The sequence below is a fragment of the Plenodomus lingam genome, assembly GCF_022343315.1.
Source record: "Plenodomus lingam strain CAN1 chromosome Unknown contig_3, whole genome shotgun sequence".
NCBI lineage: Eukaryota > Fungi > Ascomycota > Dothideomycetes > Pleosporales > Leptosphaeriaceae > Plenodomus > Plenodomus lingam.
The window spans coordinates 665,537-680,865 of NW_027093944.1; the positions used below are offsets into that span (position 1 = coordinate 665,537).

General features: G+C 50.8%; 7 protein-coding genes across 7 annotated transcripts; 4 read left to right on the plus strand and 3 right to left on the minus strand.

Moving 5' to 3' along the window:
• Window positions 1-1,239: 1,239 nt before the first annotated feature.
• Window positions 1,240-1,806, plus strand: IAQ61_007598 (uncharacterized protein; the record flags this gene model as incomplete). Its single annotated transcript, XM_003842215.2, has 1 exon — window positions 1,240-1,806. One exon carries the CDS (start codon window positions 1,240-1,242, stop codon window positions 1,804-1,806), a length of 567 nt encoding a protein of 188 aa, XP_003842263.2.
• Window positions 1,807-4,315: 2,509 nt separating this feature from the next.
• On the plus strand, window positions 4,316-4,786 carry IAQ61_007599 (uncharacterized protein; the record flags this gene model as incomplete). The annotated part of the gene is made up of 1 exon (XM_066097649.1): window positions 4,316-4,786. The coding sequence occupies one exon, from the start codon at window positions 4,316-4,318 to the stop codon at window positions 4,784-4,786; it is 471 nt and encodes a 156-aa protein (XP_065952146.1).
• Window positions 4,787-5,594: 808 nt separating this feature from the next.
• On the minus strand, window positions 5,595-6,130 carry IAQ61_007600 (uncharacterized protein; the record flags this gene model as incomplete). Its single annotated transcript, XM_066097650.1, has 3 exons — window positions 5,595-5,611; window positions 5,827-5,869; window positions 5,930-6,130. The coding sequence occupies 3 exons, from the start codon at window positions 6,128-6,130 to the stop codon at window positions 5,595-5,597; spliced, it is 261 nt and encodes an 86-aa protein (XP_065952147.1).
• Window positions 6,131-6,447: 317 nt separating this feature from the next.
• IAQ61_007601 (uncharacterized protein) lies at window positions 6,448-7,432 on the minus strand. Its single transcript, XM_003842212.2, has 2 exons — window positions 7,031-7,432; window positions 6,448-6,962 (listed from the first exon to the last, which is right to left on the minus strand). The coding sequence occupies exons 1-2, from the start codon at window positions 7,234-7,236 to the stop codon at window positions 6,821-6,823; spliced, it is 348 nt and encodes a 115-aa protein (XP_003842260.1). The 5' UTR covers window positions 7,237-7,432; the 3' UTR covers window positions 6,448-6,820.
• Window positions 7,433-7,610: 178 nt separating this feature from the next.
• IAQ61_007602 (uncharacterized protein) lies at window positions 7,611-8,492 on the plus strand. Its single transcript, XM_003842211.2, has 2 exons — window positions 7,611-7,707; window positions 7,784-8,492. Exons 1-2 carry the CDS (start codon window positions 7,658-7,660, stop codon window positions 8,115-8,117), a joined length of 384 nt encoding a protein of 127 aa, XP_003842259.1. The 5' UTR covers window positions 7,611-7,657; the 3' UTR covers window positions 8,118-8,492.
• Window positions 8,493-8,529: 37 nt separating this feature from the next.
• IAQ61_007603 (uncharacterized protein) lies at window positions 8,530-10,518 on the minus strand (the record flags this gene model as incomplete). Its single annotated transcript, XM_003842210.1, has 1 exon — window positions 8,530-10,518. One exon carries the CDS (start codon window positions 10,516-10,518, stop codon window positions 8,530-8,532), a length of 1,989 nt encoding a protein of 662 aa, XP_003842258.1.
• Window positions 10,519-11,121: 603 nt separating this feature from the next.
• Window positions 11,122-13,587, plus strand: IAQ61_007604 (uncharacterized protein). The gene is made up of 3 exons (XM_003842209.2): window positions 11,122-11,547; window positions 11,625-11,925; window positions 11,977-13,587. The coding sequence occupies exons 1-3, from the start codon at window positions 11,432-11,434 to the stop codon at window positions 12,967-12,969; spliced, it is 1,410 nt and encodes a 469-aa protein (XP_003842257.1). The 5' UTR covers window positions 11,122-11,431; the 3' UTR covers window positions 12,970-13,587.
• Window positions 13,588-15,329: the final 1,742 nt, after the last annotated feature.

Genomic DNA, 15,329 nt, shown 5'->3' on the forward strand with positions numbered 1-15,329 from the left:
GGCAGGCTGCACGCGTTTAGCGCCGGGATTGGGCGAGCACGTGTTATTCCAGAGCCGAGCTTCCCGAAGCGCCTTTTGTTTTTCTTTTGGCGTTGCGTCATGGCTAAGAGTGATGCGACTTGGACAATTGCATCCGTCCCCGAGAGTTAGTAGTCTGGCCTTGTATTCTATCTACTCTCTTGGGCGGGACGGCACCACCACCTGCAGCCCCACCACGCAGCGGAACCAAGCAACTGGCGCTTGTGAGAAATGACAAGGGAGACTCACGGCACCGCGCCTACACGTAGGTACCAACTTAGTAGCTTCAACGGCGGACCTACCTCGAGGTTGCGGTCTGCGTCTGCCGTGTTACTGCATCGCTACAGTACTGGTAAATACCCACGATACCCCACTGTGTACTCTACTATGCTCTGCTACACTCTACTCTACTCTACTGATACTCTACCGCTCTCATTCCCTCCCTCTCGCTCTCTCTCTCCCTCCCTCTCTTCTCTCTCTTCCCCACTTGCCAACAAGAGCCTGTCCGCGGTTGTACTGAGTAGTCAGTCTACTTACTTACTACTGTACCTACCACGTTGCCCTACGCGACAAACTCCCAACCCTCGCCTACCTACCGCCTTTAGCTAGCCAACGCACCTTTGCTCACTCTCTCACGTATATTGTGGAGCCAGGTCGGCGGATGGTGCCATTCCGCATCTCTGCAGCACACGGGCCCGCAGCACACAGATTGCGACTGATTTCATCGCTAGTCGGTGGTGTATGTACATTACCCCCGTTTTCATAGCAATCCCACCACCTCGCCCTTCCAGCTCCCAAGTGAGACAAGGATCCGTCAGGCTGCGCATCTGCCCGTCCCTTTTAGGAAGACCGTAGCACGACGGCCTACCGCGAGCCAAAGATCAGCGCTGTTGGTTTCAGTCGGATCGACCTGCCCCTGCCACCCCCGTCAGCTTGTCCTCGAAGGCCCAAGCATTCCTGGACCCTTTCGCTCTGACATATATTGGACGACGCCCTGTGCGTTACCACTTGGTACTACCACGCTACTTTAGCTGCCCTCCCGCCTCTCATCATCCCGTGTAAAGGATTCGATTGAATAGCCTCGCCGGGCCGTACCCTTTTCGCCTCCATACAAAGTTCCAAGAGGCCTCTTGCCAGGAACCCCCTTCATGAAAACACCCCCATCTCCCTCGCTCTCCCGAGTCATCTTCAGATCCGACAGCCCCCCACCACCACCAAACCATGTCGCCTCGTACTGGAGACCGTAACATGCCTTCTATCAGCTCGCCTCTTTCCCCACGGACTCAACCCCTCGACATCCCCTCTCAGGCTCGACGAAGGCCAGCACTTAATACACGTCAGTCGTCCAACAGCGGTCCCGCAGCCCACCTCAGGTTGCCCTCACTGCCACGATTCCATCCAGCCAACTACGCATCGTCGCAAAACTCAAGCCACACAGCAACGCCCGTGACCGGTCCCAATAGCCCACAGATGCCAGTTTCACCCCGTGGAGGCAACAACAGACAGTACGAAGTCCAGAGGCAAATGTACCTCTACCAACAGCAACTTTTGGCCAACACCCGTCATCCCCAAGGCACCGGCCATGGGCCAACCAGTCCTCGTCTGGCACCTTTGGCCAGCCCTGGCGCCGTCACCCCACTGGAACTTGAGCATGAGACTGACGGCTACCTTACCGCCGGTGTCAATCCAAACGAGGCCACCAAACACGTCGAGAATCTCATCCGCAACGAAGCTCTGCGACGCGGTGACTACCCTCACAGTCGGGCCACCGCAGTCAGTAGCAGTTGACTGGCCGATTGGAGACAAGCCGTAGCATAGCCCGAAACAGCATGGCATATCACTACGGCCCCATCCTCACGAATCTCTTTGCATACCCATCTCATTGGAGCATCACCGGCGTTTTTCATAAACAAAAAATTCCCTGAATCAATGGATCATTTGAACGTCCCTAGCCAACTTTTGACGTTCTATCCGAGGTCCTTTCCTTTGTCCACAGCTCATTACCATTCTTCGCCGATCATGTCCAAGTGCTGGAGCATGACTAGCTATTGCTTTGTCGACATCATTCACAGCCCATCAGCTTTTTTACATAGTACATTTTCGTCTGTCCACAGCTTGGTACCAAGCGCTCCGCACCATGGGCGTTGAGCGAGACAGACGACGGAGTCTTTCGTAGCATTACAAATCAAGTCAGAGCATACAGTTCCGTCTACGGTCTAGAGCAGTCGCTGTGGAACTTTCAAGGTCCCTTTTGTAATTCCAGTGTTTGCACACAAGTATACTACTACACGGCCGTTGTGCTTTCAGTCCATCACCGCGGTAAACGCCAGCCTGCTCGAATTCCTCACTGTAGTTGTGTGTATGACAGCAGGTACGGTACGGCAGGCAGATCAACATCAAGCTGGGCAAATAGCGCCGACTAAAGTGCCTAGGATGCCCCAGTGATCAACGCAAAATGGCGGGCTCGCGCCAAACAGCGGAGCCACAGGTCCGTGGCGGCGTGGCATGGTTGTCCGTTGCCCACGCACATCCCTGTCCCGGAGGGCGTCTTGACAACGATTCAAGCCGGACCATCTCGATCACCAGCCTCGTCACGATAGAGAGATGCTGAACGATCAACACAGACGATGCAACGAGCCGCTGCCAAGCCACCGACTGCCCGCTGTACCCCCGCAGCGTTCAGGTGTTGGCCCGCGGAGATCATCATGGAAGCGGCTGCTTTGGAGGACACCGACATGGCTGGTCAGGCCATGTTCATTATTCATCATCATCAAAGGCAGGTCACGGTTTGATATACCGTTTGCACATGCGTGTTGTCAATGTGGCGAATTGCTATATGCACGTCAACGTCGCTGTGCAAGGGAAAGATCAGGCGCCTTGGTCTGGTGGTGTTGTGCTCGTAGAGTAGAGTAGGTAGTAGGTAGGGTAGGTAGTGTGACAATTGACTCAACACACCACTTTGTTCTTCTCTGGTACTCTACCGGCTTGCTGTACAGTAGGTGCCTAGGCAGATGATAGGTATCCGAGACGCCAAGCACAATTCTTGCTAGTATACTATATGGAATGACAGGACAAGAGCATGCCATCAGCACTCATCAAAACAGCCACGGAGAATCCATCAGGCTCAGATCATGGAGACCTGCCGATGATTCAACGAGCCATATTACTGTGACGATGACCGCGCAACAGAAGAGCGAAGAAGAGGAACGTTGGCCCCATGAGTGCCACGAGTCGATGACCGTTTGTGGGAGTCTGCACCGAAGAAATGCATGCGGTGGGTCCCCACCTACCATTGGCGTATTCGGTTCCCGGCAGCATTACTCCCAGCCTGCATTGCCATGCGGCCGCCGGATTTGTGCATGTTGCATGCTTGAAACAAGAGCGCCCCCACATCCTTCCACCCGTTGGTTTGCCAGCGAACCAAGAGGAGAGGTTGAATTTTGGAGCGAGGGGGAGGGATTTTGTGTGAATGAGCGAGGGTGATTTGCCGAGACGGACAACGAGGCTTGGATTGGATGGACCGTTCTTTTCTCTCTCCGTCTCTCTCTCTCTCGTGTTCAGTGTGGTGATTGGGAATTGTTCATGGGCATGGCCCTCCCATGGGCGTTGACGACATTTCCTCGTCAAGGCAGCTGGTTGGCGGAACACTCCACCGTGTCATGACAGGTCGCCGAGGGTCGACAAGTAAATGTCATTTCATTTCACTTCATTTCCAGGTCCTTCATTTGGCAAACACCCGATCATCGATCTCCGTAAAAGAAAGCTCATTTCACCAAGTCATCATACTACTAGAGTACTGATATGCGATAGACTGCCGCTGGTGATATACCTAGGTACCCGGTCCCTAATTATCCGACAGCAAACAAATCCACTTTTTTCGCCACTGACGAAATGCATCGCCCACACGGAAAAAGGAAAACCTCTTCGTCGATCCCCGACGTTGGCTCGCGAGGCAGAGAGTTTGGGGGTTAACGTGCACCCACTTTAGGAATGGGGGGGGGGGGTTTGTCCCAAAGAGGCAAATAGGCTCGGTGTTTGTTTGTTGCAGGAACAAGCGATTCGTTGCACGGCTCGAGTTGCCCAAATACAATGTATCGCCCATGGCCGGGAATGAGCAACAGACAGCATGTTTCAAAAGGGGGGAATAGTGGCATCGATGATTGTGATGGGGATCGCGGAATAGGCCTGGCTGGCTTTCGACGACCATGGCGCATGGTACCGTACAGTACCTACTGCAACGATTTTGGGCCTGCAATCGCGGCTGTCGTGGTCGCGGTACGGTGCAATCTAGGAATGAATGCAACTGGCCACTTCAAGGTGGGTAGCCAACCCGCGTTCATCACCTATCAATATCGACATCAATATCCAACAGCTTTGCCTTGCCTATCTCCCCGCTGCTGTCGCATCCCCGTCCCGTTTCCTGCAAGAGGTACCGGTAAACAATCAAACCATCACAACACCTCCCCGCAGTCCCATTCATTTCTCCACACTTCCACGGCTGCACGTCAAGTCCAAAGGCCCGCTCAAATTCACACCTATTGTACCATACCAGTACCTATTGCAGTCTCCAATCTTTGCTCCTGGTACTTACCAAAACAGCGCTTTGTCATCCGCGTTTGCCAGTGCTATATGCGGTACACTAGACGTCATTTGCGTGACTACATATCCAAGTCTAGGACTACCTACCTCACATGCACTGCTACTCCTAGCATGTGCACATGATGATGAAAGCTCACTCTTCGATTCGAATTCAAAGGAGCCGCCGTAGACAGCCCTCTGGTTTTACTCGGACACATGGTGTTGAAACGCCACTGGTGTGGGAAGAGGGACAGGAGGAGTTACCGTGGACCAAGTTGTATGTACTGTACCTACACAGGCAGTGCCAAGGCAAAAACATGCATCAAGAACCCACACTCCCCTCTCCTCACTAGCCTCCAACATTCATGCCCTTTGCTTCTCCTCCGCACATGGTCCTTGTCCTGGTCCTGGTCCTGGTCCGATTGTGGGCCGTCTGGCAGGCATTCTCCGCACGATCAGGACTCGTGGGTTCTACTGTTGTACTGTATCCGTCAGAATTTCTCCACGCTGTGGAATGGAAGCTCGCAGTGTGAAGGGTTCATGCTTTGATTAGCTGGAAATACAATACCGGTAACTTGGCTAGAAAGATACCTTGTAGTCGTGTGTTCGTGCTGTCCTCACTTTTATCCTAAATATCATACTTACATCTACATTTACAAATATGACTTACAACCGCAGTAGCAGGTTAGCATCTCCATGAACCACCGGAATACCGGTACTGCACTGCCCCGCCCCACTGGTATGGCAGACGGTAGTCTTTGGTAGACTTTAGGCCTGTGTGGCATCCATTGCACATATCGCTAAGATGTTGAGAGCAAGGCCGTTGACATCAAAATCTGATAATGGACTTGCTAGGCTTAAGCAGAGTGGCACTCTTATTGTTTGTGGAAATTGTAACGAGGTAAGATGCTCAGAGGGGGGGGGGGAAGTGAGATGACGGGTCTGGAATTATTGTTTTGGAATGGGGTTACGAGATTGATGCTGGATGGATATCTGTTTCAGTGTCGCTTGTAAACTTGTTCGACGGTTCGGTTAGAATCATAAGGTGATGAAGATGGAGGGGTACTGTAGGTAGCAATACTATGCTGGGGAAATGCCAATCAACGATTCAACAAGAATATCCATCACTCCTCCATTCCCACCTTTCTCCCTTTGCACCACCCTCTCCCACTCACAAACACCCCAACCTACACTCATCCCTACAAAACCCACCCAGCTTGGACACCTCACACTGACACTCGCCAAAACACAACACCGCCTCTTTTCTGCAATTCTACGAGTTCTCGTTAGCCAGACAGAGAGCAGAGCAACGAGCAACGAGCATAGAACACACCTTTATACAGGCGCGAATCAAATCCCTACATCCTGTGCATTTGCCTTGTATCTGCATTTCGTCGTTCAGAGTCGTGCTGTGCCTTGGCGGTATGGCCAAGGGTCCTGAATTTCGCTGCTGGGGTTGATGTGGGGCGGGGAATGTGCGTGCGAGTGCGAATGCAAAGCTCAGGGAGATGGAAAGAACCGTGGAGAGTCGCATAGGGTGCTGTGATAGTGTGTACAAAGTATGCATATTTTGGCTTCTTCTTGACGAGGTGGGAGGGATGGGGGAGTGTGTAAAGAGCTGTTCATGTGGTAAGAGGAGAGATATGTGGTGAAATACAAGAAAGGAGTCAGAGAAGACCAGGGCGAGAAAAGCAACTTATTACCTCAAATCATGTCAGACGAAGCACGAGTTACTCTGTCAGGATTAGACGTGGTGATATATCGATGGACATTGCTCTTGTATCACTCCGGGATTCTGCCCAGTTCTACTCCAGAACCGATGTTTGCTTGGTGCCGTAGGCCTTTATAGGGGGATTTCGTGCATGTACTACTCTATCTGTGTGATTTGCCCTTGGTCTCATCGCACGGGCGCGTGTGAGTTTCACGGACCTTGTGGTTTGTAGTACGGCGCAACGTGCCTGATCTTTCCGACCAAGCGTTTACTTTGACAAGACGGGATCCGCGCGAGGGAAGAGATATTGCAAAACCTTGGACTGGCTTTGTACGATTTGTGTGCCATCATGTTTTCAGGAAAGAATGTCGAATGGCAATCTCTCAACTCTTGAGAGAAATGCTCAGCTGGCCATCAGTTATTTGATTGATCGATCGTTGTAGGAACTGAACAATGTCCATATGTCCTATAATCGCCTGCTCCTCTTGCACCACGTTCCTGATCTATGGTCCTCTAGTAGCCCTTTCCGCCCCTCTCATCTTGCATGCCAATCGCTGGGTCAGGTGCTGCAGGAAAATCCTTTTTTGCCTTGTCAACTGCGCCTGTTTTATCTGAGCCCGAAACTGCCGTGCCGCCTGTGCCTTTATCTGCGGAGCTGGAAGGAGGTGTTAGTGCCTGTGCGCATGCGTTATGTGCAGAAGATGATAAGAACTGATTACTCACTCCAGAGCTTCTTTGGTATTACTCTCATGGATATTGTATGTATCACCCTCTTTTGTCTTGTTCACCACGTGCTTATCATCTGGGTATTTGTCCGTCTTCGTCTTCGAGTTTGTGCTCAATGGTTGCCTCGCTACAGACACTGGGACTGAACGTGATGCTACGCGCATTGTCCGCGCGGACATATTGGTGAGGTTGCGAGTGAACATTGTGGAATCGTGTATCGTGAAGTATCAATTCGGCCGAGCAAAGGTATATGGTGTGTTTGTAGTTACACAGGTGACTAGTGTAGAAACAGTATCGATTGTTTGTATGAGTGTATTCAAGGTGGTTTGTGGTATGTAAAAAGCAGCAAAAAAGCGAGACCACCATCGCTAGAACCCTTTCCAGACCCCATGACCCGCTCGCGCCCGTTGTGCAAAGATATGCCTTGGTGGCCTCTCAATGCGGAATGATGATGAAGTATGACGATATCATACGCTCCAAACTTACCATAGCTCCCGAGTGGCAGCTTCAGCCACAGTTCACTAAACTAAACCCAATCAAGCCTCACAACCCTCCCCCGCATTTTGCATCTTTCAGCCTCAAGGGAAAACACCTTGACCAGCCAAGCGAGCTACATGTGCAGCCATGGCGCGGAATAAGGAGACCTGGAAGGAGGAGGACTTCCCTTGCACACTGTATGCCTTTGTCCCTTCTCGAAACTCTTACAGCATGCACGGGGTGGGGGGGATCAGGCTGACGCTGCGGATTTAGCACACTACACATACCCTTCCCATCCCACCACCTCGCCCTCACAGCGCAACGCGTACTGGCAGTCGACGCGGAACTCTCGCCTCTTGTGCGTCGCGCATTTTCTCTCACCACGCCCGAGACTTCGACTGAGCAGTCCGTTCTTCAAGTCAACTATGCAGCAACAACCAATCGCATGTTACGCGTCGCAGTCAATGGATTCATAGAGAGTGTGGGCGTTGTGATTGGTGTGATGAAGGATTTGGATGTTGATGTGTTGTATGAGCCAGTGAAGGAGAGTTTGGAGGGTGTGCAAGGTTTGGTCCTAGATAACCAGGGAGTCGTGGTGAAGAGCTGAGGGGCAAAACGAGATGGGATACCAACTCAGCGGGATGCAGAGCAAAATTCACTTAAGGACATGAATAAGGCTTTGGATGGGATTTCCAGAATTGGCCATGGCCTCATTCCACTTGAATGGGGAAAATTCATGACAGTCTACGGAACGCAAGGGAAGACATGCAACAACGGCTATAGAAGTGCGTGTCGCTGGTTAGAGGCAGGCGCCCGAGGCACAATATGGTTCAGCTGGTATTGAGGCAGTAGATCATCTAGCACCTATGCAGTGTGCATGAGATTGTTCCCTGTATAATCGCGGATCAATCGTCCTCGTTGATCATATATAGGCTCTCCAGACTCTACGATCAAAACATCATACCCAAAATACTTCAGAGTTTCCATATGCCATGTAATTGCAGAGTGTCTCAAGGTCGCTATGCCTTCCTTTTCGCCGCTGGATCCTCTCCCGTATCCACCTCCCAATCATCTTCCTCCAGCTTCCGCTTCTGTGCTGCAGTTCCCTGCAGCACCGCTGTTGTGGCCACAGGCACCAACCCAGGCATTTCAGCTTTCTTTGGGGGAGTACCTGCAGGCACAGGCGGAAACACGCCATCGTCTTTAATCATCCATCCATCACTCTTCATCGACTTCCATTGCTCCTTGATCTTGAACCTAACCAGCTCGCCAGTAGTCCTTGCATCCTCGTAACTGTCGTGACCAGCTGCGCCTCCTTGCTGAATGTTTTCTCCGAGATGCATCTTCGCTAAGGCACGGAGTCCATGGCGATATGGTAGACCTTGACGCGTGGGGTAGAGTAAGACAGTGTCGACAATTGTAGGATGGATCAGACGGATCGTGTTGAGGTCGTTTTCGAGAGCGTGCCCTAGAATTGGCGTTGTTGGTGAGACGTGAGAAAGGAAGAGCTCGCGTGCTGCATATGGCGAGTCCACGATGCGCAAGTCCTTGCGCACCGGTTTCGGGTCTGCGGGGTCGAATGGCTTTGCATTCAGGAATTGCTCCGCTGTGATACCCGAGAAGCGCGTATTGACATCTAATATGTGCCCTAATGGTCGAACTAGGACGTCTATGATAGGTTTGTGTGTGGGCCACGAGACGACGGTCAATCGCATCATCTCGAGGCCATTCGTTGTGTATCCCATCTCACAGTCGAAGCACACTGCCGTGTGCGGTGGAGCCTTGTCGTTCTCTGGAGTCTTCATGAACGGCATGATCAGTGAGAGGCGCTTCGGACTCTTGACATTGAAAACGTGAGTTTCGTGGGTCGTACAGCCTGGTGATCCAACAGCTTCGTTGCAACAGGTCAGCCTCGTGGGTTCTGGAACAGCGGCATTCTTTTTGTTTTTTGGCCAAATGCGTTTGCCCCAGTGGTGTCTACATTGGCCACCAGTTGTGAGAGCGCCGTCCTCTTCTCTACGATCGGGAAAGACCTGAAAACGTGTGCTGCACCTATCACACTCCTCCCAAAAATCCGATGCGTCGAGTGTCTTCTGTGCCTCGATGAGGTCTTTTTCTGCCGGCAACTCGGTAACGTAACCATGGGCATTCAATCCTTCCAGTGGACATTTGAGCAGAGAAAGAAACGCAATTTCCTCTTTCGGAGTGAGGCCTGTGTCAACTTTCTTTTGCGCGGGTTTCTTAGGCATATCTCCCTTTTCTTTCGCCAAAGCTTCTCGTCTCTCCTTGACCCAAACCTCAGGAGTCATATTCTTGAGCCTCACTAACCGGTGCTTCAGTTCGTTCTCATATACGGCTTGGTTCACACTAGCAATCCTCGCCTCTTCGTCCACCGCAAGCTTGATCAGCTGATTGGGAGTCAAGTGCAGAGCCTTGACCTCTGGCTGTTTTGCCTTGAGAAGCTTTTCATTTTGTGGCTTCATGTAGGAATGTAATGCTTTGAGTAGGGTTACTCGCTTGGTAAATGTGGCTGGCTCCTTTACGAGTTTGCGTGGCATCAGCGGCATAGGTGCTTCAGGCTTGGCTTGAGATTTTGCTGCAGCGGTTGTTGGCGGTGATACCGGTCTTGTCACTGAAGCTGGTAGCGATGATGGACCTTTAATGTCAACAGTTGCTTTCGAAGTTGATGTTTGGTCGTTCGGTGTTCCCCTGCTTGTTGTTGATAGCGACTCCTTGGAGTTAGGCAAGGTTAATCCGACAAAGACATTGGGCTTGACCGGGCTTTGCTCTACAGGCCCTGTATTGGCTTCCTTTACACTCTCATCCAGCTTCTGTCGTTTTGGTTGTGGCTCTAGATCTAGAGCCGCCACCGTTGGTACTGGTGATAGGCGGACAGGTGATGGCTTGGGGGCTTCATGACGAAAAATGCAGTGAGGTAATTCACATCGGGTACCTGAGGGACATGCAATGCTCCCAAAGCTCCTATGTGCTGGGACAGAAGGCCACATGATGGATGTAGCATAACTTGAAATGTTGCAACAAAGTCAGCTTAAGCTTGCAATCAGGGCATACCGGCCAAATCCAATTTCTAACTGTCTGTAATACTTGTGGCGTATTCGGTGTGCACACTAGAGGATGTAACGAGCCGTAGACTTCCGCACGCAGCCCAGCTGAAGTGGGTGAATGATCAGAGGAGCAAAAAGTGATGCACGTCAAGGCGTCTTCATTTAGCGATGGCTGCCGGGCAAGGAAGAAGCTCAGGCCTTTGGGCGCGCCGAATGAAAACGCGTCCTCAGTCCAGTAAGAATCTCGTTGAGGACGCCGACAACGGACAACCATGTATATAGAACAGGACGACAGATGCCAAGCTTTCTTGATCTGAGGTGAAGGTGAAGGCGAAGGCAGTGGACTGTGGACTGTGGAACGATGAAGTTGGCTCCAACAGGAGGTTCAGCCTTACGGCGCGGCCGCGTCCTGGACTGGGCGGAATCTTATCCGAACACGCGCTAGACCTGCAAGGGGAAAGACGGACTTTTGGTCGGCCCGTGGCCCGCGAATTTCCCATCATGACGACGTTGCCCTAGCCCTATTCATTGGCGCATCGACGAGGAATTCAATCCCGAAACTAACGACACAGACTTACACTATCCGGTGGCAAACAACGAGGCTGCACAGTGGCACAGAGCCATTCATTGCACTCGCATGCTGTCACACACACACACACACACACACACATACGGGACCGACGAACCCCCGGCCATTACATGATAAGGTTTCACTGCTGCTGCTGCTGCTGCTGCTGCTGCTGCGGTGATAAGCCCCTTCTTAACTGCGTTCCGTCGCAGTGTCTGATAAGCTTGCTGCCTGTGCCCGACAAGGCGACGACATGAAAGCGTAAGGAAGCCCCTACACATTATCTACATGGCCACTTCCTCGCCTGAGCAGCCCAGGACTCTTTCACTCCTCGCAACCATGGCGACTTCTACTACCACGGTCCCAGTCACGAAGGCAAACCATCTCTGTGTTCTCGTTCACGGGTACGTTGACCCTCCTGCGGGCCTTGTCGCCTCCGCACCATAAATAGGAAAGCGTACCATACTCACCACCAGCAAAGCCTATGGGGAAACCCAGACCACCTCAAGTTTGCTAGCACCTCACTGCGCGAAAGGTACCCCGAAGACAAGTTACATGTCCTGGTGGCGAAGCGCAACGCGGGCAACTTTACGTACGATGGCGCTGACACCGGCGGGGAACGAGTTGCGGATGAGGTGGAGCAAAAGCTGGATGAGCTCGCCATGGCTGGTCACGACATAACGAAAATTAGCTTTACTGGCTATTCTTTTGGTGGACTGATTGCACGATATGCAGTCGGCTTGCTCTACCACAAGGGACTCTTCGAGAGAATCGAGCCAGTGGTGAGTGACTAGCGTCAAGAGCTTCCCAACCTTCTTTCCTGACCACAGCAGAACTTCACAACATTCGCAACCCCACATCTCGGAACACGAACGCCGCTCAAAGGCTACCATAGCCACCTCTGGAATGTACTGGGAGCGCGAACGCTGTCGATGAGCGGGAGACAACTGTTTGGCATCGACAAGTTTAGGGACACTGGCCGGTCACTTCTCTCTATACTTGCAGATCCAGAGAGCATCTTCATCCAGGCGCTTGCGAAATTCAAGCATAGAAGTCTTTACGCGAATGTCGTTAACGACAGGACAGTCACGTACTACACTGCAGGCATCTCACAAACCGACCCATTTGTGAAACCGGAACTGGTCAAAATCAATTACCTACCTGGATACGACAATGTTATTGTTGACGGAGAAAACCCAGTCTCACCAAAGGAGCTCGAGCAACCACAGGCCTTCGCACAACGCCTCACGTCTGGAACGCAAACGATACTAGGGAGAGTGGCCATGACAGCGTTCCTAGTTGTGTTCATACCTATTGGCTCAACTCTATACCTGATGAACAGCGCTGTACAACATATTCGTAGTAGTCAGCGAATCCGCCTGCACTCCGAAGGCCGAGCCGGTATTGATGCAAGCCGGTATCGCGTCCCATTAATGATCAACGCTGCGCGCCAAAACGTTGAAGATATGTTCGAAAACGTAAACAATGGTCAGGGCCAGGACTACCTGAGTGCAGGTAGCGAGGAAGTAGCATCACCGACACAACCCTCTTCGCCAGGCTGGACACGCAAGCAATTATACTCTGACGTGACGTCGGTAGAGAAGCCTGGGAAAGAAGACATGGTTCTTGAATTTCCTACGCTGGCACTGACGCAGGATCAGTTCAAGATGATCGAAGCACTCGATGATGTCGGTTTCAAGAAACATCCCGTGTTCATCCACAACCACCGACATTCGCATGCCGCAATCATTGTTCGTATGGACAGAAAAGCCTTTGATGAGGGAAGGGTCGTCATCAAGCATTGGTTGGACAATTTTGAGCTTTGATTCTTCCTCTCATGGCTCCACCATGGCCCTTTTTCTGATCACAGCCGTTTCGTGAGCATTTACAGCGTGGCGTTTGACATACCTTGCACTACCTAATGGTATATGAATCTAAGAGGCGTTTCTTTCCATCTCCGTTGTACACAATGTGCAATGTGGTCTCGTGATCATGCCTATTCTGTACTTTTATACTCACCACTATTTCTTACTGTTTTAGCCCGTATTGTCTACCTTACATACATCTTCCTATTGCTCTTTTGGGCCGAACGACGCTCAGGTAGCCCATGTACTATCAAAACGTATCAAGAGATGCCCAATCTAGACAGTGAGCCAGGCCAGACCATTACTTCAACACGGGTCTTTCCTCTCAAATTTCCCATGTACGTTCCATATCTTTTCAGGGATATGCTTTAGGTATGAGCGATACTCAAGCCATATTCAGTAACGCGCATCCCACAAGATTCCCCTGCTTCAAGCTATGCAGAATTCACAAGACATGGTGATTTGTGTTCCTGACGGTTCAGACATTCAGTTCGATGGGATGATTGGATCATGAAAGAGATAGGAGCAGAGGAACTTTGCGGTACACGGGTTGATGTACAGGTCAGTGTGGGTTACAATACATTAACTTAAATTAGAATGTTTGAGTTGTATTGTACGTGCCCAGTCACCTCCATGGAATCCGCACAACAACACGTTTGCAAAGGTGTACTCGCCCCATTCCCCCCGAATAGATCGCTACAATTGCAATCCTATCGTTCCTAGGGGTCAAAGCACTGTCCACCATTAATGCTTCCCCCAATACCGGTGACGGGGCTTGCGTGGCAACACTGAATCCATGATGGTTCCGCCGATTGTGCGGTAGCTCCGTGCGGTAATTTCACAGTCCACAGTGCATTGTCCTTTCCAATATGTTCCTTTGCGGATTGAGCTATCGGAAAACGTGAAGCCGCCCTTTCGCCCCCCCCCCGTGCAGCAAGCGTTTGCTGTTGCATAACCTTGATCTGCTACATCGCTAAGACACAGGCAAACCATTTCTTTTCCCTGTCCAACTGTCAGAAAGCACGCCTCTGAGTACAAAGAATTATACTTACAGAGACCAAGGTGGCAAGAGAACACAAGTTGGGAAGTTGAGCTTCATAGTGACTGACAGTGGGACTTGAAAGCGTAAAGAGGATGTTTATAGAAGGGTTGATAAGATGCTTGAAGATAGATGTATGTCTTTGCTGATTTCGAAGCAGAAGTGGTTGTGGATAATGACAAATTTATATACCCAGTTGCCAGCAGGTGCTACAAGACTTGATGTCTGAACCGGTATGCTTCGGGAGGATATTTTGGCGGACTATTTATTGCACTGACAAAGTTTCAAGACTTGAATTTCTAAACCTGTGCGCCCGGAGAGATTTTTAGGAAACGTATGTGATGATATATCATACAAAGTAGTATTGATTTGCGTGTAGTCTACCCTAGGACAGAGCCTCTAATCTCCGCCCACACAGCCTCAACCCACTATTTCAAAGCCCCCTATTCCAAAGGCACACCCCTAACCTGACTGCTATCGTAAAAGGGTGGTACTGATTATCTGCTGGTCTTTTACAAGACAAGAAATTTTGAAGCTAGCAATCCATTTAGGGGGGAGTATTCGTACAAACAAACCCACCAGGAGTACATATCTCCACTACTTTATAGTAACATAGTTTAAAGCTTACGTCCGTCTGTCCTTCCAGCGCCGGAAGAAAGATTAAAATTTAGGTAGCTGACAGTAGGATGCTCGGACAGTAATACGTTAGCTATGCATCGAGATCCAAGTTTGCATCAAAATCGCATTGAAGGCATTCAGTTAATGCCAATGATTTTTTGTGCGATCTTCTGCTTGACTGAAGTATGTAGCTAAAATAGTCAACTTCCAATTATCTGGTTCATCTTCCCACAACCACTTTTTCCCTTTTTCGGCCGGCGATATAGGACGAGATAGTGACAATTTGCAAGCAGTTTTCACCGAACACTGACCAATGAACTGGCCCAGTGCGACAATTTTGTCGGCAGCCATTGGCCCAAGCATTTGTTTTCCCTCTTTCCGGCAAGATACGGGCATGTTCGCAGCTTCCAAGACTATCGGAGCGTTTAAATCCACAATATAGCTTGTCAAGTTGCCATCAAGAACATTGCGCCGGAGTTGCAGTAATCGGTACCTGCGCTAATAGCTTGGGCTTCGCTGGTACCATCACAGAAGCACTGTACAGTCAAACAATTCAAATATTAGTACATATATTTCTACCGTTATAGCAAGGAAATACCTAAAAAGCAGGCAACTAGGGAGGGTAATCCTCGCGGTGACTGGGATACTGCCTCCAAGATGGTAG